Here is a 22,048-nt window from a genome sequence, read left to right as displayed (position 1 = left end):
TGATTTGATCACACATTGTATGCATGTACCGAAATAACTGTACCCCATGAACATGTACAATCAGTATGTTTCTATAATTTTTTTTTTTAATTTTTGTCAAAATCATTTGACAAAAGAATCCAGAACTGAAAAAGATGAAGGGGTATTTTGCTGCACTCATCTCAGTAGGTATTTTTCTAGGATACCATACTTTTGGTACGTATTCCCTCTACCATACCATACTTTTTTGGTGGCTTTAGAGTGTGTTTAACATTGCTAAGCCAGTCCCCCTCTTATTATTCATTTTCAAAATTTAATCTGGGCCTGGATGGTGCTCACATAGATGTTTGCTTTACAATAATCTGTTTTATGCATTTCTCTGTGTGTCATTTAACACTACAAAGAGATTTAATCACACACAAAAAAGAGAGAAGCAAGGGAACGATGAACACAACACAGAAAACAGTGGTTCCCTCCGGCAGGAAGAGAGGCAGATGAGGGCAGGAAGGGACATGCAGGTGGCTTCAAAGTTTATGGTGATGGTCTATTTCTTAAACTGTGCAGTGGGTACACGGTTTCTTATTTTACTGTTTTTCTGTAGTCTGTACAAATATCATATACAGAAAAGATTATACCATCTCATAATTAAAATTTTAAAACAAAATTTCTTAGCCATTCCATATGCATATTTCCAAACAGATTTTAGCCTCAACTTCACAAGTTTGATTATAAATTATCACTGGGAATTTTTAACAGAATTTCAATGAATTTCTGGACTAAATTGGTATATCCACGGAATCCTTATTCAAAGATGGAATGCTGAAAATGGCCCTACAAAATGACCAAATTCATGCTCTATTACAAAATTATATCATATTTAAAGTTTTCTCCTTTCCACTACTACATGGCCCTACACCTAGGTATGGGCCACTCCCCACCAACCTATCTGGACACTGCAGCTAGTCAGTCCACCACCACCCCCAGCTCCTCAGAACCTACCACAGATTCCTAAGGTCACCTCTCCGAACATGTGCCTGTGCCTGGCTCACCAAGCTTCTCTACCAAATCTCTGGAAGGCAGGAATCATGTCTGGGACACATCTACTTCCTGTACCTGGCACATCTCCTGCATTTAGCAACTGTTTGCTAATAAGTTAACCAAACAAACAGATCGGCCTCGTGCCCTTTACTCCCTGCTGCTCCCTACAGACTACCTCACCAGCAGCAGACCACGATTCTCTCCTCTCACTGAGGATGAACAGAGCACACAGCCACCTAAATTCTAGGGACATGAGGATAAAACATTTTATCCTTGATAAGGAGAAAGTGTTTTTCAAAAAATAGGGGAAAAGTATTATCATCCCCAACTGCAATGATAGAGCTGGAATTTACTAAATATACCACACGGTACCACAAGAGAGTTTCTCAAAGACTGTAGAGGACATTCTATTTGTACCTTTTGTAAATGTTAGACTCTGATGGCAACAGCACCCTCTGCTGATTCTTAGCAGTAGAACCACGTGAAGAGGAAATGCAATTGAGTCCATGTTGGAAGTCTTACTATGCAAAACCCTTCTTATTGTGGAAAAAAAAAAAACCCAAAAAACAAAAGGCAAATTATTCCCATCTCAGTTTCCCATTCTCCTTCATTTAACTTAATCTCTTACATGTTGTAACAATCATATAACCAATGAAAGAGTTTATTAGGATTAACACAGAATTGGCTTAAATGTTACTTCAGCAAGTCAGTAGACAAGACCCCACCCTGACCATGCTTACAATGCCAGCATTTTGTGAAGACAGTTACAGTCACATACAAGAAGATATATTCTAAAAGCATATCATTAAATGCAAAAGGATACAGGATGTAGCATAGCCAGATGCTTAAGACTCTCAGTTCTGGAGTCACATGGTCCTGAGTGCAGACTGGAACTTTGCCACGTGCTAGCTTCATGGAATTTGAGAACTGACTTACACTATCAGCTTCAGATTCTTCAACAATAGTTCGGGTGAGATAAGGGTACCTATCTCATAGGCTTGCTATGAAGATTAAATTAAATAATATAAATATGAAACATTCAGCAAGAACCTATAATGAGTGCTCAAAAATGTTCCCTATCACTGTCATATTCATCATTATCAAGGGCATATCTTAGGTATGAGGAATACAATATGAAATTGAATCAATACTATGCTGTATTTGTTTAGAACAAGAAAGATCGGCCCTCTTTTCTGCAGTTCTGAAAATTCCTGAGACAGATCTGCTCCTAAGAGACTTAACTCTTCGAGAACTGAGTAATCAGGCTACGTGTATGTGTGTGTGTGAGTATGTGTGTGTGTGTGTGTGTGTGTGTATATATATATATCTTATATGTATATGCTATAAATATACACATACATATCTAAACATACATATACATGTATGTATAAAGAGAGAATGATAAAACAAATATGGCAAACACGTTATAAATTGGTGAATTTGGCATAAAGGCTATACAGGAGCTCTCTGTATTTCTGCTATATGAAATTATTTCAAAATAAAAATTTTAAAGACTATCGGCCGGCCCGGTGGCGCACTGGAGAGTGCGCCGCTTGGGAGCGCAGTGGCGCTCCCGCTGAGGGTTCGGATCCCATGTGGAGACCGGTTCCCGCTCACTGGCTGAGCGCGGTGCGGGCGCAACACTGAGGGTTGCGATCCCGTTGCCAGTCCCCAGTACGGGCATGACACCAAGGGTTGCGATCCCGTTACCGGTCAGTAAAAAAAGACAAAAAGGTAAAAAAAAAAAAAAAAAGAAAATTTTAAAGACTATGAAGTAATATAACAGATGTCTTAGAAGCAATTTTAACAGATGTCTTAGAAGCAATTTTTACAGATAATCGGTAATCCCTAAAAAACATGTCTTCTAGATCACGTCTGATAAGAAAGAGCAGAAGTTGCTGATGTTTGCCTTATAAACGTGAGATAGACACTTAGCAGCTGTATTCAGATTTTTAAGAATTTTTTGTACGTAGCAAAGTCCCCTACACCACAGGTTCACAGATACAAAGTATCCTACCGCAAGTGCACAGATACAAAGTACCACACCATAGGTTCACAGATACAAAGCACCCTACCATACACATAGGTGCACAGATACAAAGCACCCCACCACAGGTGCACAGATGCAAAGAACCCGACCTCAGGTGCACCTGGGTTGAAAGAGAAAAGGAGATGAGGAAGCAAGGGGAAGAAGAGTGCGGCTTCTCTGGATCTATGAAGCAGTCTGAGAGCCAGGCCTGACCAGCCTGTGGGGGCCTCCGTGGCCCCGGAGAGGTGGGACCAGGGCAGAGGTTCACTCTCCTGATGGAGAGGCTCAACCAGCTGATCCCCAGCCTCGGCATAGCAAGGAGGCAGACGGGCCTGCAGCACTGCTCTGCGGCATTCTGAAGATGTACCTCCTCTTCTACAGGCCATGTAGAACTATGAGAGCTTTGACAGAAAGATCCAGGCCAATGCAGCTAAGAATCTTTTAGCTAAAGAAGGAGAAAGAGCTTTAAAGTAATAGGCCCAGGACAATTTACCTAAGAGCCCTTCAACGGTGTGACCCTTGAGAGCAGGCAGCCCACCATCCATTCTCTTTGTAATCCTTATATGCATGCCTACTGTGTGCCAGGTACTGATTATGTGATTCTAAGAGATAATCCTGAACAAAATAGACAAAAATACTGCTTCATGGAGCTTACTTTTCTTAAATAAAATAAACTAAATAAGTAAAATGGAATAGTGTTATAGATAGTACAATGGAGAAAAATCAAGCTGGGCAGGTGGGGGGTAGGGGAAGTAGGAGCTTCCAGGTGTAACATGGAAGGAAATGCCTCACTGAGAAGCCATCAGTGAGTCAGGCCCAGAGAGAGACATGGCCCATGCAGGGATCTGGGCAAAGGCACTGCAGGCAGAGGGGTGGCAGGCCAAGGATCCAAGCACGCAGTAGGCCTGTCACAGTCAAGGAACAGTGAGGAAGCCATTACAGCTGGAGCACAGCGAGTGGGTGGGGAAGATGATGGTAGGGGATAAGGACAGAGAGGGACAGCAGCAGTGTGTGATGAGTTGGGGGAGGCATGCTGGGGCCTATAGGCTGCTGTAATGGCTCACAACTTTTGAAGCAGAAAGGGAGTTCTAGGGAGCAGCTGTGGCAGGGACCACCCCACCCCTCTCAGCTCATCATGGTGGAGAAACTGAATCTTGTTCATCCATCACCAAGGCCAGCTGCTCACAATGGTGAGACCAGGGCAGGCTGGACACACAACTCAACACCATAGACACCTGAGGACATGAGGGCTGGAGCACGGACAGCAGAGACAAAGTTCTCTGCTAATGCTAGCACCGGGGACACAAGCACCTGAAACCTGGGTAAAGATTAGGACACATTAGTAGCATGCTCAATGGTATATATTTAGAATGGGATGGATTTTTGTCTGTAGAGCCCCAAATGACAGAATAAAGGTAAATGGACTGACGTACAAAGACCCCAATTTGAGCTCAAGGAAAGGCTAAATTTTCATACCTTCACAAAAATGGGCTACTCCCAGGACAGGGCACCTGACCAGGAAGCTGCCAGCACCTGCATAATGGCCAGCTGAGGCTGCAGCTGCTGAGCAAGTTCAAGCCCAAGAGAGGTCGTCATCTAGACCACCTTTCAGATCCTTCCTAATTCTTAGAGTTCAAGATTCAGGGCATGGCAGAAAGAGCACTGAAGAAAAATAAGAAAGTCTGAAAACTAAGCCACCTAAGTAGGCAACTTCCAGAATGCTGGAAAAAGAACAAAATAAGCCTAAAGGAAAGAGATGATTTTCTAGGAAATCACATAAATAATAAATTTGATTCAAAAGTAGAAAACCTGAGCATGATTGCATCAGTTACAGAAGAAAGAATGAAAACTACAGACACTGCAATACCTGCGAGTGAAAACAGGAAAACACTAAATACCAAGGAACTGAAGCCAGTGGCTTAAAAATAAACTTACATATGACAAGGAGAGCTTATCTTACGGGTTCTAGAATGTTCACCATTAGAATATATATTAATGAAATTTGCTATATTTTTTTTTTCCTTTTTGTCTTTTTTCGTGACTGGCAACGGATCGCAACCCTCAGTGTCGCACCCATACCGGACTGGGACCGGCAATGGGATCGCAACCCTCGGTGTTGCGCCTGCACCTCGCTCAGCCAGTGAGCAGCCGGTCTGTATGTGGGATCCAAACCCTCGGCGGGAGCGCCGCTGCGCTCCCAAGCAGCACACTGTAGCAGTGCGCCACCGGGCCGGCCCGAAATTTGCTATATTAATAGTGCAAAGAAGAAAAAAGTCATATGATCGTCTATAGTTGTCCAAAGATGCATCTGGTAATTTAACAACCATTCCTGATTTTTTTTAAAAAACCAACTAGCCTAGGAATAAATAGAAATTTCAAATTGTAAAATTACATAACAAAAACCTTGAGCAAACATACATAGTAATAAAACATTTAAAATATTCCCATTCAGTTGAAAATATAAAACGATTCAACTACATTGACAAGAATTTGTCAGCATCTTTCAAAATTATATATGCATTTACCCTTTGACCTAGCAATCCCGTTTCTAAGAAAGTATCCCAAAGACAAGCTGGCAAAATAAGAAATGATGTACGAACAGGCTATTCACTGAACCATTATCTGTAATAGAAAAGATTGGAAATCAATGGAAGAGCCATTAACAAATTACCTACATAGATGTTTTAAAAAGAGAAAATGAGAGAAATCACTATATACTGCTAGTCGTCTCCAGAATTTATTATTAATTGGAAAAAAGCAAAGAACGTAAGAGGTAATATGGCATGCCTCATTGAAAAATGAACTGAGGAGAAATATAAATATATTAATGTATAGCATTACATATTCAAAAAGAAATATCTGAAGAATAAGCCAAAGACTAATGTAAAGTGTTATCTTTGAAGAGAGGAAAAGAACGGGAAAGATGACAACGACAGAAGTCAAACCTCTCTGAACTATCTTATTTTAGTTTCAACTTTGGAGCCATGTAAATGTGGTACATAATTTTTTTTTAAATGTAGAAATAGAAGCAAAGAAATCCTTAAAACAAAAAAACAATGGAAACAATTCACTCTAATTTGTATATCAAAGTGGTAACACAAAGAAGAATTATTACAGGCAACTTAACTTTATACCTCTAGAGTAATATATCCTAAGTACATACCTAACTGCAAAGAAAACCTTAATTAAAAGAGCATTCAATAGGCTTATTGTTAACAATATTAGTAATGTTTTTTTGAAATTATTATGTGTTGTGTCGCTGTTAAGAACGAATCTTTTCAGTATAAGAAAAGAGATATAGTATACAATCAAAGAAGTTAATTCAAAATCCTGGGATCTTTAAATAAATGTATGATTTATTTCTTCACATTATAAAATCTACAAATTTCTTAGCTCTGCCCACTGAAAACCCTAAAAGTAATGAAAACTCAAGAGCAACATGCATCCCTAGGATCCAGATTACGGTCTCTAAACACCATTTCAACTAAAATGAACAAGACCTCCTAGAGAAACAGCCAATTCCAAGTCTGAGCAGGAAATAAACAAGATGAACCTGAGGCATCTTGTCACGTTAGGACACAAGTAAGCCATGAAAGAGGACTAGTCATGTCAAAAGAAATAGGAGCCAATGACTAATGACAGGACAATTTGAGCACCAAAATAACAACAGAAAGAATAATGGTTGCAAATACACTAAAATGCATAAACTATATTTTTTAATTCATGATTTCATAATATACCCCTAACAACTTACAAGGCAAATTCATTGTTCTGTAAATTGACAAAGAGAAAGAATCAAGCAGTTACCCTGCCTTCCTGTACTAACATACTATAACTATAGTATAACTGTAACTAAACTATACTATACCTATACTAACTATACTATACTGTAACTATACTAACTATGCTTCATAGAGTTCATGGAAAATAGAATTGAAAGATAATATGGATCTTTTCATGAACTTTTTGAAGTACACTCATATTCCATGGTAACTAAATAGTTGATAAAGAGAAAATTCTTCTTTGCAGACAGAAGAATCCTAGCTAACAGATTTAGAAGGAAAGACAGAATGAGGAATTCACCATTTGTGATCTCTAATAAAATAATGTGGTATTTCTCTTTCTATGCCTGGCTTATTTCACTTAACATAACTTTCTCCCAGCACATCCGTGTTGCTCTGAATGGCAGAATTTAATTCTTTTTTATGACTGAGTAGTATTCCATTGCATATATATACCACAATTTCTTTATCCAGTCATCCATCAATGGACATTTGGTTGGTTCCATATCTTGGCTATTGTAAATACAGCTGTGATAAACATAACAGTACAGGTATCCCTTCAACATGATGATTTCCATTCCTTTGGGTATATACCCAGCAGTGGGATTGCCGAATTATATGGTAGTTCTATCTGTAATTGTTTGAGAAACCTCCATACTGTTTTCCATAATGACTGCACTAATTTACAGTCCCACCAACAGTGTAGGAGAGTTCCCCTTTCTCTGTATCCTCACCAGCATTCCTTATTCTCTGTCTTTTTGATAATAGACAGTCTAACTACAGTGAGATGACATCTCAATGTGGTTTTGATTTGCATTTCTCTGGTGATTAGTAATGCTGAGCATTTTTTCATGTATCTGTTGGCCATTTGTATGTCTTCCTTTGGGAAATGTCTATTCAGCTCCTTTGTGGGGAGGAAGGGAGGGAGGGAAGGGAGGAAGGAAGGAAAGAAACAATCACAATAATACACTGAACTCTCAGAAGGAGAAAACAGAACTATGGTAATGAGAAGTGATAAGGGGGAGGGGGTTTAAGGAGAAATTGGTTAATGGACACAAAGAATATATTTTGCAATGCTGAATATGCTAAATATCCTGATTTGATCATCACATATTGTACACAAATACTGTACAGAACTCTGCACCCCACAAATATGTATAATCAATTAGCATACAAAAAAGTTCAAAAGGACAAAAAATAAAATAAAATAAAATAATGGATTATAGGTGCCCAACATTTAGTAAACCATTTGGTAAACATTCATGGAGAAATTTATAACAGAAGGAGTAAGCTGAAAAATCCCTGAATCTACTGATCAATCTTAATATTTGCAGAAGCAGATATTACATCTTTCTGATAAAATGCAATAGGACATACATGATATTACCTGCATAGTATCTCTGCCAAAAAAAGAAAAATCTAAATCTAATCAAGCCTCTAGATATAACCACCAGTAGACAGGAAATACAGGAGACAGAGAAACATGTTAATACTAGAGCAATCATCCAACATGCAGAAAACTTTAGAGACAAATAACAGATCCAATTTCTTCAACAAATAAAAGGTATGAAAAAAGGGATAGGCTGTCATAGATCATAGAAGACAACCAAAAGTGAAAACACAAATAGGTTTATAAAGTAAAATGATGGAAAAAGTCATTCCATGCTAACATTAGTGAGCTGGAGTGCTTATTTTTAATACAAGATAAAATAAGATTTTGGAGAAAAGAATATCACCAGAAATAAAAATGGTCATTTCACAATAATAAAAAGTCAGCTCGTCAAGAGGATATAATAGTCTCCAATGTTTATAAATATAGTAACAGAACTTCAAAATATGACAGCAAAGACTGATAGAACAACCAGGAGAAAAACACAAATCTACAAGCATAATTGGAGATTTCTCTCAGTAACTAATAAAACAGGTAGGCAGAAAATCAACATTCTCAACTTAATTTACCAGACTAACATTTTAGAACACTCAACAATAGCAGAATACATATTCTTCTCAAATACACAGGGAAAATATACCAAGCTAGAACATATTCTGGGACATAAAACAAATCTCAGTAAATTTTAAAAACAAAATACAAAGCACCACAATAAAATTAAATTAGAAATCAGTAACAGAAAGATGTCCAGAAAATCCCCTAATATTTAGAAACTAGGTGACACACTCCTATCTAACCCATAGATCAAAGAAGAAATCAAAGGAAAATTAGAGAGTATTTTAAAGTGAATGAAAACAAAAATAAACATTACAGTTTATGGAATGCCATAAAAGCAGTACTTAGGTGAAAGTTTATAGCACTAAATGTCTCTCTATTATAAAAGGATTGTTCTGAAATAAATGACTTGAGCTCTCTCCCTCAAAAAACAACTTGAAAAAGAAGAGCGTATTACAAAGTAGGCAGGAAAGAAAATGGAAAGAATAAAAATCAACATGCAAATCAATGAAATACAAAACAGAAAAACAGAAAACTTAATAAAACCAAAATCTGGTCCTCTGAGAAGATCAATAAAATTGATTAACTTCTAGCCTCACTGATCAGGAAAAAAAAAAGAAAGAAGACCCAAATTACTAATATCAGGAACCAGTTAGCATCACTACAGATTCTACAGATATTAAAAAGAAACTATTATGAACAACTTTATGCAAATAAATGTGGCAACTTAGATAAAACAGAAAAATTCCTTCTGAGGCACAAAATACCAAAGTTCGCTCAAGAAGAAATAGATAATCTAAATAGATCCATATCTATTAAAGAAATTAAAACTGTAGTTTAAAAACTTTCCCGAACAGAAATCTCCAGGCCTTCGTGGCTTTACAGGTGAATTCTACCAAACAATTAAGGAAGTAATACTTCCAATTCTACGCAAAATCCTCAAAAAAATTCAAGAGGAAGGAATACTTTCCAACTCATTCTATGAGATCAGCAGTGGCCTAGACCACATAAAGACATTACAAACCAACTAGAAGATATAATGGAAAAGAAGTAAAGATTAAATACTTACTAAAAACTTTAACAAGAAATGTGCAAAACTAATACGAAGAAAATTCTAAAACACTCCTAAATGACATAAAAGTTTTTTTTTTTTCCTTTTTGTCTTTTTTCGTGTCCGGCAACGGATCGCAACCCTCAGTGTCGCACCCGTACCGGACCGGGACCGGCAACGGGATCGCAACCCTCGGTGTCGCACCCGCACCTCACTCAGCCAGTGAGCGGGAACCGGTCTGTATCCACATACAGATCCGAACCCTCGGCGGGAGCGCCACCGCACTCCCAAGCGGCACACTGTAGCAGTGCGCCACCGGGCCAGCCCAACGTAAAAGTATTTTTGAACAAACTGAAAGACATTACACATTTTCGGATAGAACAATTCAACAACAAAGATGTTAATCCTCTCGGATTAATATCTACATTTGACACAATTCCAATAAAAATGCCAATAAACACAGAAAAACCTAGAAATCTTCCTGAGCCAAAAAGCAAAGACAACTCAAAGACTAGTGAAGGTGTATCTAAAGGGCACAAAAGCCAGCTTGGAGTAGATCCCACTGATGAAATTAGGGACAATTTTAGCTTCAAAAAGAATGTCTGCAATTGATTATAAATTATTTAATAAAAATCCAAGAGTCTTAAGTGATACCAAACAAGAAAGAGAGGAAAGAGAAAGAGAAAGCTCAAAATTACTTCCATCATAGGAGGTGACTATTACATCAATTTCTTAATCTGAAAATCAGTGTTTAAAAGCGAAAGAATTAAGCATTTAACCTGCCTTTACAGGAGTTTATCTAAATGATATGAGAAAAGTTCTTTACAAAAGCTCAGCTAATATGTCTAGAAATAATGACATAATTAGAAAATCAACATTTTCTAAATTCCAACCAAAAAAACTGATTTAGGCAAGGATCATTGATGAATGTCAAGTACATTAGGTGAAGACTTGAGGAACTAGATATTGGAAAAGAAAACCTCTACAATGAAGATATCTATTGGTCATCATCTTAACCAAATGATGAAACCTGGCATTACTAATAATGGGACAATCTGACATTGTGTCCCTTTTAACATGATGCAAAGTGAAGTACATAATTTCCCCCATAAAATATCCTTGCCAAAAATGTTAAACTTGAGTCTATGCAAGTCTTTACATCAAACTCCAAGTTTACAGGATACAAAGGAACAATACCGAGAGGAAAAAATCAGACAGATCAAAATAGGGGGCATTCTACATTACTTCTTTTCTGACACTTGGCTTAAGTCCCCTCCTCTCCTCTGCCTTAGCTTTGGTAAGTGTGACCCACATTGACACACTGCATACAGGATAAAGGTGGGCTTCTCTTTATTCTCATCCCGGACGGGTTCTACACTGGCCCTGCTGGCAAATTTACCAAATTCCTTTGAGAAAGTAGGGAAGAAGTTTCGGGGAAGAGGGAAGTGGAAAAATATGGAACATCAGGGGAAAAGATGAGTAGAAACTACATCCAGAAGGTAGAGTAGAAAATGACGGTAGTGAAAGAAGCAGAGCCAGAAACTAGAGATTCCACCCAGCCGAGGTATTATTCCACAAGTCGTAGAATGACATAGGGGTGTGGGAGGAAAGATGTGCCAATAAATTATCAAGTGACCAATTAGGGGGACAATTGTTGACAGACATAAAAATTGGTTCCCTATTCTCTACAACCTTTGATCTCAAAATGAAACAAAAATTCAATTAATTTCACCTTTTTTGGTGAAGAGATCACGAAATGTACCACATAGGTAGAAAACTCCACCACCGTGCATATCGACATGGAGTTGGTAGCCATGCAGTCCGTGCTCTGGGCTGTCATCCAAAAAGGGGCTACGAGGAGGCAGCTCATAGGGACTGAAAAGGAAGGCAAAACGTACACACAAACTTGTCAATACAAGAAGAAATATCTGGATTGAAAAATACTTAAAAAAAAATTAACATCCATGCAAAGCACTACTTCCTACCAATGAGACTCTATAGGATTCCCAATAATTTTCAATACTATGAACTCAAAAGAATTGCTTCATGTTTCTTTTACTAACTTCTATAAAAACAGGCAATGACATGAGTTTCATAGGCAGCCACAAGACCACCATGAGCAAATGTGTTTTTGAGATCTACCCCAAGACAGCAGTTCTACAAAGGCAGCTCTGCCCCTCAGCATTCTTCTCAGTATCCAGAAGACAGAAGTGCTCATCAGGAAAATGCACCCAACAATAAATCTGTAGATTAGGAACCGGGGCAGAAAACCCAAAACCAAGATGAACAAAGCTTTACTCAATAAGGAAAAACCTTACTATGTAAGGTGACAAACTCAAAACCATCCAAGAAATTTTCAGGTAATAAAAAAATGAACACAGGAGACTCTGAGTCCACAGCAGAAGGGTGAGAGCTATAGTGAAATGGGAAGCACGTTCCCCACCTAAAGACATTCAAATTTGTCAAAAGACACCTCCTGTACAAACCAAACAAAACACATCTGCAGGCCAGATTCAGCCAGAAAGACCTGAATCTGCATGCCTTGCAAGATATGAAAATTCACACAAGTGCAAGAACTGGAGGGAGCGCTGGCACTTGTAGCAAGGAAGTTATCTTGCCCCTATAAATAACAGTCTACTAGGTATAAATTCCTTAGCCCAGAATAAAGCAAATATGTACTCATGAATAATCCAATTATTTTAGCAACAGCTAAGTAATTATGCCTGTTGGCCTGTGTTTACTGATTAAAATCAGAATATCTTTGTAGTTATTCTCAGGATATTAAGATGGTATCAACTTCTAATTCTTTATATTGACTGTACAAAAATTTAATACACCCACATATAAATACGTACATAGAAGCAGAGCCTAATGTGCTCCTCTCCACAAGGTGATGGAAATGAAGACTTGCCATAACAAAAGCCAGTTCTTCCTCCTTCTGAAAAGTTAATTAGAAAGAATACATTTTTCAACTGAAATATTTTAATTTTTCACAAGGTCATTGTGAAGATCCCAGCACATTCATTTTGTAGACAGATGCAGTTTCTTACAACTGTAAGATCACCACAGTGCTAATGCATTATTACTGCTAATATATTATTATTATTATCTAGTAAGACTTATAGTCATACTGACAGCAGGATCACAATTCACCCACATATGTAGAGCATGCAATACTAAAAGAATTAACATCCTAGTACTTGTGAAATATCAAAATACTATATTATATATAATGATTGAGGAAATTCATATTGTTAGTCCAAGCCTGCTTCAAACTCTTTTCAAAGATAAAGACAATACCAGTAAGACCTTCACAGATAGTAGGTTAATTCCACAAACCCTGAATATTACTGCACAGTGTTCCTCTCTCAAGTTACTGCTCGGTTTGGCAAACACAGTGGGAAGGATTAGATTCAACTTCTTCACTTGTTCATCAGGTTGAATAGCAGAAAATGTGACTGTTCAGGAACTGATACCCATTTCTCCCCAGATTCATAGCTGACACTGATTGGAGTAGGTAAACCCGAGTGGTAAATCTGAAGGGGCCGTTCTCCAATAGTCAGGAGCTGAAGATCTTGATTCTGTCTAATCACTGTATACAGAAGCACACTGCTATCCTCAGAATCAAATTTGTGAACTACTATCTTAAAACACCCCTAGCCAAAGCGATAGACCTTAACCTGTGGTGTGCAGAGGTACATCACACTGTTCTGCTTTTCAATGAAGTGACTGCCCAGAAAACAACCCCCAGAGGAAGGAGCTAGCAATCATCCTGGCCTGGTGAAACAAGAAACCTAGGCAGAAGGAAAGGAGAGCCTCTTAGACACTTTTCCCTTGAAGGCAGATTATACTCAATGCCACATCTATAGGACCAGAAATATGCTTGGAAGACCACCGTGTCGAATGTACAATTTCTCTGTCTTTGGCAGAGAAATGACATGAAAGAAACTGGAGGAGGAATATGGGTTGATTGGAAGCGGAAAAGGAGAAAGTCCCACAACATTAAAGGAATAACATAAATTGAAACAAGACAGGAAGAGGTGGCTTGTCATCTGTGATAGCAAAACTGCATAGCAACCTCAGTGGAAAAGAGGGCCATGTATAGCTAGAAAAATAAAGTTAGCAAGATGGTAAAATGGAATGCAGTTACTAAAAATTCTTAAAAGATTTTACATTTGATTTCATTCATGATGATGAGCGAATGTGGGTTGTGATGGGGAAATGACACAGTTCATTCAGGGAATCTTACCTTCCACAGCCCCACGAGAAGGCCAGGATTTAGGCAGAAGATCCGAATGAGTCTGTCGCAGCCAATCAGGGTGGATTCACTTAAACAACTAAGATTGTACTTTGTAATTAAAGAATACCACCGAGGTCTTTGAACATTCATGCAGAAGAAAGGAGAGAGACAGATGAGCTTTCCTATCTGCAGTGTTATCAATTCTCTTCAGTGTATCTAAAAATGCTTTTAAAGAGCATATTAATAATGTGCTCGAACTAAATGGTACATTGATGGGATGGGGATACAAATGACTTGTATAAATAAAAGGCAAAATGGATACATTCAAATTTCTCACCCTTCTATGTGTCCAAAGCTGGAAACTACTCATGAATCTGGCTGTGGAGGACTTTAAATAGACTCTGGGAACACAATGAGTCCTCATCTGCCTTGGCCTTACAGGCCACTGACACAGAAACTGAGGCTGACATTAACGGTACTCACAAATTTGGGGATAGCATAAACTGCAGAATGGATAACACTGGCAAAGGAGAAAATTTACAGTCTAACTAGAAAGGTATAAATTACAAGGAAATTCAAATAGCCAATTACATCAATAAGGTTTTCACTCTTCTTGAAAAAATTCTCATAGAGAGAACAGAAAAGACCCAAATAAAAATCACAAAGTCTCTCCTCGGCTGTCACACAGATGGATATGAGGATTTGTATTCCTGCATGATGAAAGCATTTGCTTACAAACTTACAATGTAAACTGCCCATCAAAAAAGATTCCTGAAAAGCAATTTTAGTGTTATTTACCATAGTTTATCAAAGGCTGGCTGAAGACCATTGAGTTTTAACAAACATAAATTACATTAATTTTACCAATGACTTTTACCATTTGTCACCATGTAGTATCTGGTATTCCTGACCTGGATGATGGTTTTCAGGAATATATCATCTTCAACTGAGCTTTACAATTCAACAGTATCCATTTAAGTTAGTCTTTTATGATCATTTTAATTAATGTGAACAATTTTGTCCTAATACCTGTAAACAACAATTCATGATATGCCAAGTAACACATTGTTCAGTCAAACTAGTACAGGGTTTGTGGACTCATTCTCCAATCATAACTTTATAGTACATACAACCAAATACTATATTAAAAAACTCTGGTGTCCACCATGATACCACATGAAATTTCAGAGATTTATTCAAATAAAAGTAACATTTAAAAAGGTAACTGTGTTTCCAAAATATCTTCAGTAAAATAATTAGGAAAAACAATTCACATTTTTTTCAGCATAGCATTAAGGATATTTTTAGAATACAATAAAACCTGGATTTACCACAGCACTAAGACGTCCAAATATCCCCACATTCACAGTATGGGGAGAGAGTTCAGTGATCACTAAAACAACCCTCAAACAGCTGGCAGCATTGAGAGAAGCCAAAAACAAGGTCCCCACGTTTTTTACAAAAAACGTGTTCGTATCCAGAGAAACTATGAAAGAATGGTGTCCCTCTGTGGAGACAGCATGCATTAATGTCAGATATCTCAACACTTTCCACAGCAACGACAGATATGAGAGAAACCAGCAAGTAGAATTGCAGCAAGCAAGGATGGTAAGAAAAATGATGTGGTAAATACTATCAGAAAGTTAAAGGACACTGAGACAGTGAAGGAGATGGGACAGAGGGCGGGAAACCAACACCAGAGACAGCAGATGTTACCTTTGCATTTGCAACAAATTTTATATAAAGATATGTTAGCTTGCTCAGAAGATGAGAATTCTACACATGCCACAGTCCAGCTTTTAGGAGAAAACAAATGATGATAAGAAAACTGATCATGAAAGACTCACTGGGAAAGGCAGATGAGAGCCTTACAATGAGTATGGACTCAGTGTACAGCCACCTTACAACAGAATAAAGCCAAGTGCTCGATAGGCATTAGCAATGTGATCTGATCTATGCATTTTACAGTGACATATTTTAATCTTCACAGTTGCCATGCATGCCAAATACTACACTGGCATCATCACCATCCCATTACACAGATGAGACAATGAAAGCACAGAAAGTGTAAGTTACCTGCACAAGTCATATATCTAGTATGTTCAACAGAAGAGCACACAAAATAACTAATAATTATGACTTTACAACCTGATATCTAAACTATGATTAGTGTACTAAAGAAGGAAAATATGGTAGTTATATATAACTTTCTGTTAAAATGGTTAAAACTATGTATAAACAATTATGTTTCAATAAAAAATAAATAAATAATAAAATGGTTAAAACTAAAAACTTCAAAAGAGTAGCCATCTGTCATCTATGAAATTTTGTTAACTAGGATATTATTCCCTATCACTATAACATAGTCAAGATGTGGGGAACCTAAATTTAGACTTAATCATAAATGTGATAAATCCATTCTTTCCCTATTCTGTAGTGATGCAGAATGATAGATAGAAAAGTCTTCATGATGCAATCAAATTAAAATACACTGCTGATATTTTGAATTACAAAAATAATACCAACTAATATTTACACACAAGGTGTTCTTACCCAACAGTTCTGCTGAATTAGTACTTACCCATTTTTGGTGAGGGTTTTATAACGATGCATAAAAACTGGCGTCACACCACACAAATCTAAGGTTGACAATGTGGCTAAACATGGCCAATTTTTGCCATACCACACAACAGTAACTGACGTATCATTTACAGAAAGATCAACATGCTCCATAAAATATTCTTTTCCACTTTTTTCTTTCAGTATAATTGCCCAACCTAAACCAGATATTCTGGAAAAAGAAAAGAAAGCTAAAAATGTTTGCCTCATTGCAAGAAAAAAAGGCTAAAGGTAATTTTACATATCATCTCCAAAGCATCTACTTCCTTAAGTCAAAATTCTCAGAACATGATCAATGTAATTTTCATTTCACCAACAATTGTCTCTTTAGACTTTTTCTCCTTACCTAACAAACACTCATTGAACATCTATAATGTTCTAGGTACTGACAACACACAGATAAGTAAGACAAAGGTTCTATTCAGGAGGGACATCTTGAACACTCTTGCTTTACCACAGCAGATCACTAGGTTATTTCTGCTTTTCATGAAAGCTTCAAGCCATATACGTGGAATAGGAAAATACTATATATTTTATAGAAGCACAAAAATACACAAAAATATCAGTGATAGTCTGCCACAATCTAAATTGCACATACGTCCTATGTACACAATAGTTTGAGCTAATTCCATCATTCTTTTTTAAAGTGGTTATAAACTGAAACATTTAACAGTTAAGTAACCGCTATGGGCACTGTTCAAGAACACACCGCATGGCATACCTGAGGGCCTCTTTAGTTTTAACTGGAAGGCCTGTGTCAGGGTTGACAGGTTTGAGAACCTGAGCTAGTGCTGATTTTACAAATGCTAATTGTTTTTTAATATATTCTTTCTTCCAATATCCAGCTTCTTTATCCTCAACTGAGAGTAAGTTCATAGACACAGCTGTCTCCTCTACTGAATTAACTTTCCAATTACGTCTTTTAGGTAAAAAAGCAGTTGAGTAGATTCTGATCCAAATAAAACTGGAGGAAAAAGAAGGAATATGTTAACTAGGAAACATCATCATGCACCTGTTGTAGCAATATATTAAATTAGAGATGTGTGGGCTGGCCCGGTGGTGCACTGGATAAGTGCGCCGCTTGGGAAGCACGGCGGCGCTCCCGCCCGAGGGTTCGGATCCCACGTACAGACCGGTTCCCGCTCACTGGCTGAGCGAGGCGCGGGAGCAGCACCGAGGGTTGCAATCCCGTTGCCGGTCCCCGGTCCGGTCTGGGGGCAACACTGAGGGTTGCGATCCGTTGCCGGACACGGAAAAAGATAAAAGACAAAAAAAAAAAAAAAAAAAGAGAGATGTGTGATAACTTTTAAGATAGTCCAATTCCATGAATAAGTCAAGCTGAACGTTTATAGTTCTTCATGTGTAAAAGTGAATTGCAGTTTGAGAAGTGTTTTAGATTCACCAACCCCAAAGGCTCACTTAAAAAAAAAAAGGAAAAGCCTATTTTCCAGGGCTCAAGTTTAAAGAGGGCAATCTCATATTATTTGGAATCATATAGGTCCATTATTTTAAAAAAAACAACAAAAAAACATTGCGATTCTTGTCTTGTTTTTTAAAAAATATACATATGCTTTTAAAAAGATACATACACACAAAGAAAGATCAACAATGAATTATACATTCTCTTTGCTTTATATTCTTAATTTTTCAACAATGAACATGATTGCTTTCAGAAAGAGAAAAAAAGTGAAGGTTATCATTATTCTTTCAGAAGGAGAGAAGAAATCTAGGGTAATTAGAGGGGGGAGAGGGAGGGTGTGGTGGATGGGGAGAGACTGGACAAGGGGCATAAAGAATAATTATGATTCATAACAATATATATGCTAGTAATATTGATTTGATCAACATATCTCAATATTGAACCCCAAAAATATGTATAATCAATTTTGATTCAATAAATAAAATAAATTAAAAATAAATAAATAAATCTTAAATCATACTACATCCAAAAATTAACTACAATGGATTAAATACCTAAATGTAACATACACACACACAAAAAGTGAAGTTATTAATAATAACAACTAATGACAGTTAACATAAGTTTCTCTGAGCAATTGCTATGTGTCAAGCATTGGTTAAGCACTTCACAAGCATTAAAACTCATTTAATCCTCACAACAAACCCAAGAGGTAGCTATTATTGTCCCCACTGCACAGATGATATAACTGAGGCCCAGAGGCAAAGTGATCTGGCCCCAGTCTGAATGCTCCAGTCACTGGCAGAACTGGATCTGAACCCATGCAGTCTCAACCAGGGCTCACACTCTTATCCCTTCACTTCACTGCCTCTTCAATAACAAAGAAATGGGTTCAAGAAACTTAATTAACTATTCAAATTCAGGCAGCCAATAAGCCACAAGTTGGAATTCAAATTCAGCTCTGACAGAGTCTGTAGTTCCTTTTACTCACTACTAAGAAGTCCATGAGAAGTCACACAGGCAGTCGTGGTAGCCCGCAGCAGGCCCAAAGATGGGCCCGAGGGCTCCTCTCTCTGGGCCGATACAATTCACCAGGGAAGAGAAGTAACATTTAGGGAAAACTAACACAGTGGTTAAAATCAATTTCCTAATCTGAAAGACAAATTTTACATAAATAAAATTAATTATTTGCTAATGTATGTCTCAACATTTCTATACAAAGCAGTATAGGATGAAATGGTCAGTGGCCAACAGGCCACTGGGAAAAAGTGATTCCCCCATAAAAGGGGATGATCCTGAAGGTCTGGTGAAAATACCCATGGACACTGGGGAGAAATCACTATTTCATTAACTGCAGCAGAAAAGGATCCTTTCTCAAACCTATGACTTTAGAACATATCTCCTTGATTTAAACATTACCTGGACTTCCCAACAAACACAAACACCCATAACCAGACCTCTGCTGACATCTTTTTCTAGTATGGGTTTCTCAAGTCATTTCTCACCCCCAAAAAATCACTTCATGCCAAGCTTTTGTATTAAAGTAGTCGTTTTCAGTACAGAAAGTTCTGGACTTCCATATATGATCTAATAGATGCAAAGTGATCATCAGTTGAGTACAGCTAGGTAAAGGTGAAACTGTTCCACAAAAATCCCTTGAATAGACACTTTTTTAAAAATTCCCTTTGCATAAATGCTTGTTCCTGTTTTCTTCAAATTTATATTAGCCATCATTTCACTCTATATAAAGTGGTCCTTTGCTTTATTTAGCAAGACCTTTACAGAACCTTAAATTTCTCACACCAGCACTACCTAAACTACTGTTGAAGCTATTTTTCACATTCTCCAGCACTCACAAACTACAAAACAAACACCACCATGGAGAAAAGAATCAGAGCATAAAGTCTACATACACTCAGTAACAATAACTACACCTAACATTTATACCAGGACCTGCACTCCCATATAGTATCTTATTTATAGTAAGAGAAGTCTAAATAAAAACACTTTATATTACAGAATTAAAATACTGTATTAAATTGTTCCCCTTGATTGTATTAGTCCATTTTTTTCTCTTGCTTATAACAGGATAACTGAAACTGAGTAATTTATAAAGAAACAACTTATTTCTTGCAGTTTTGGAGGCTAGGAAGCCCAAAGTCCAGGGAACACATCTTGTGAGGGCCTTCTTGTGGGTGCTGACTCTCTACATTGAGGTAGGGTGTCACATGGTGAATGGCTGAGCAAGAGAGCTAAACTCCTCGCTGGCTCTACTTATAAAGTCATCAGAACTACATCCATGACCACCCATTAAGCCATCAATGAATGAATCCATTCACGTGGGCAATCCTCAGAATCCAATCACCTCTCAAAGGCCCCACCTTTCAAATACCATAATAGGATTTCCTATCCTCTTAACACTATTACAATGGAGATCAAGTCTCCAACACATGAACCTTTGGGGGACATATTCAACCCACAGCAGAAAGCTTAGGCAGATTTGAGGACAAAAGCATATTTATCTAACCTGCCTATCCATCAGGCTCAGAAAAACTTCAAACAAGTTGTTCACAAAATGGAGCTAATTTAATGTTCAGATAGACAGTGTTTCCCAGAGTACACAGCAAGTAAAACCCCCATGTGATGACCCAAATGCCACCTAATCCACACCTCCCTGTCATCCACATGCAGAGGCTAGTGCTCATGTGCATGGAGGCAGCCCCCACTGGTGAAATGGGGCACCAGGGAGGCCCTCACCCTGCAAGCATGTCTCCCCCTAAGTCACCAGTGTAACTGGCTATTACATGTGTTCCTGTCTTCTTTTCAGAAGCAATGCTTATAAATGACTGTTAACTTTCGAAAACATTTATTGGTTACCCATTCAATTGATATATATCCTTTTACGAAGTCAGACTATGACTCAAAAAATACAATTCAACTTTCACAGTTAAGATTTACCCTTTGAAAAAGAAAAGAAATGAGTGTAAATTCATCAGAAGCTCAGATTTCTAAAGGGTAACTTCCAAGGAAGTGTGATGGGTACATAATTAATAATAAAATACAAAGAGTTATTACTAGAGCTATGGCCCCAAACCTGCTTAGAGGCCTAGTTTCTGTACCATCTGGACCTATGAAGGTGAAGTGGAAAGAGGTGATATTTAGAGAAATTAAGAAATGTATAATTTATCAGCTTATCTAAAGATTCTGAGTCCTATCCTTAAAGTGATAACTGTCCAGAATGTTACAGTTCTTCACTGCACTTAGTTTTAGTGAATGCCTTCTTCTCTTACTAGGTCATTAAGAAAGAGACACATAAAAATTGCTCTACTACATTAATTCTAGAAATACTGTCAAAAACACAATTCATTATGTTACTCATGGGTGGGTGAGTGGGTGGGTGGGTGTGTGGGTGTGTGGGTGTGGATGTGTGTGTGTGTGTGTGTGTGTGTGTGTGTGTGTGTACGTATTGACATGATAGGTAGATAGGAAGGCAGACAAACACATACTCACCAATATAGCAAACATCTTTTTAAATTAAAAGATAAGAAAAACCACCCTTCCCAACCAGGGAATGGTATATGTCCCCTCTGAGTATGAGAATGGTTAAGGGCAGCTTTAATGAGATCTGAGGGCTTACTTGAGTTCCTCACTTAAGTGATGGACAGCTAACAACCAAAGATGCACTAGATTAGTCATACGACCTGGAGAAATGCTAAAAATACAGTTTCCAGAGCACTGAATTACGATCTCCAGAAATGTAGACTAGGGATCCAGAGATTTTTTAAAACTTTCTCAGCTGTTTCTGACACGGCCTTCTATAGACTGACATTTTAAAACAAAAAACAAACAAAAAAAAACTCTTGTAGCTAGTGTGTGTGTGTGGGGGGGGGGGGGGGGGGGGGGTGCAGCTGGCCAGTAAAGAGATCCAAACCCTTGACCTTGGTG

The 22,048-nt window shown here is 37.8% G+C and overlaps 1 protein-coding gene across 3 annotated transcripts in view; it reads right to left on the bottom strand.

The window, feature by feature from the left end:
• The window catches only part of FBXO15 (F-box protein 15), a 56,046-nt gene that overhangs the window by 21,470 nt on the left and 12,528 nt on the right, over window positions 1–22,048 (bottom strand). For all 3 annotated transcript variants that reach the window (XR_552022.1, XM_008592614.1, XM_008592615.1), the window contains exons 4-8: window positions 17,405–17,647; window positions 16,646–16,855; window positions 14,074–14,200; window positions 12,680–12,762; window positions 11,557–11,699 (exon numbers count right to left, since the gene is read on the bottom strand). Coding sequence is in view for 2 of the 3 variants with exons in the window: in XM_008592614.1 (XP_008590836.1) it covers window positions 11,557–11,699; window positions 12,680–12,762; window positions 14,074–14,200; window positions 16,646–16,855; window positions 17,405–17,647 (806 nt within the window). In the remaining variant the exon portion in view is untranslated. The remainder of the gene's footprint in view (window positions 1–11,556; window positions 11,700–12,679; window positions 12,763–14,073; window positions 14,201–16,645; window positions 16,856–17,404; window positions 17,648–22,048) is intronic.

Source organism: Galeopterus variegatus, unplaced genomic scaffold (genome assembly GCF_000696425.1).
Source record: "Galeopterus variegatus unplaced genomic scaffold, G_variegatus-3.0.2 Scaffold8103, whole genome shotgun sequence".
Lineage (NCBI taxonomy): Eukaryota > Metazoa > Chordata > Mammalia > Dermoptera > Cynocephalidae > Galeopterus > Galeopterus variegatus.
The sequence above is the reverse complement of the archived record's forward strand: the minus strand, read 5'-3'. Positions and strand labels throughout refer to the sequence as shown.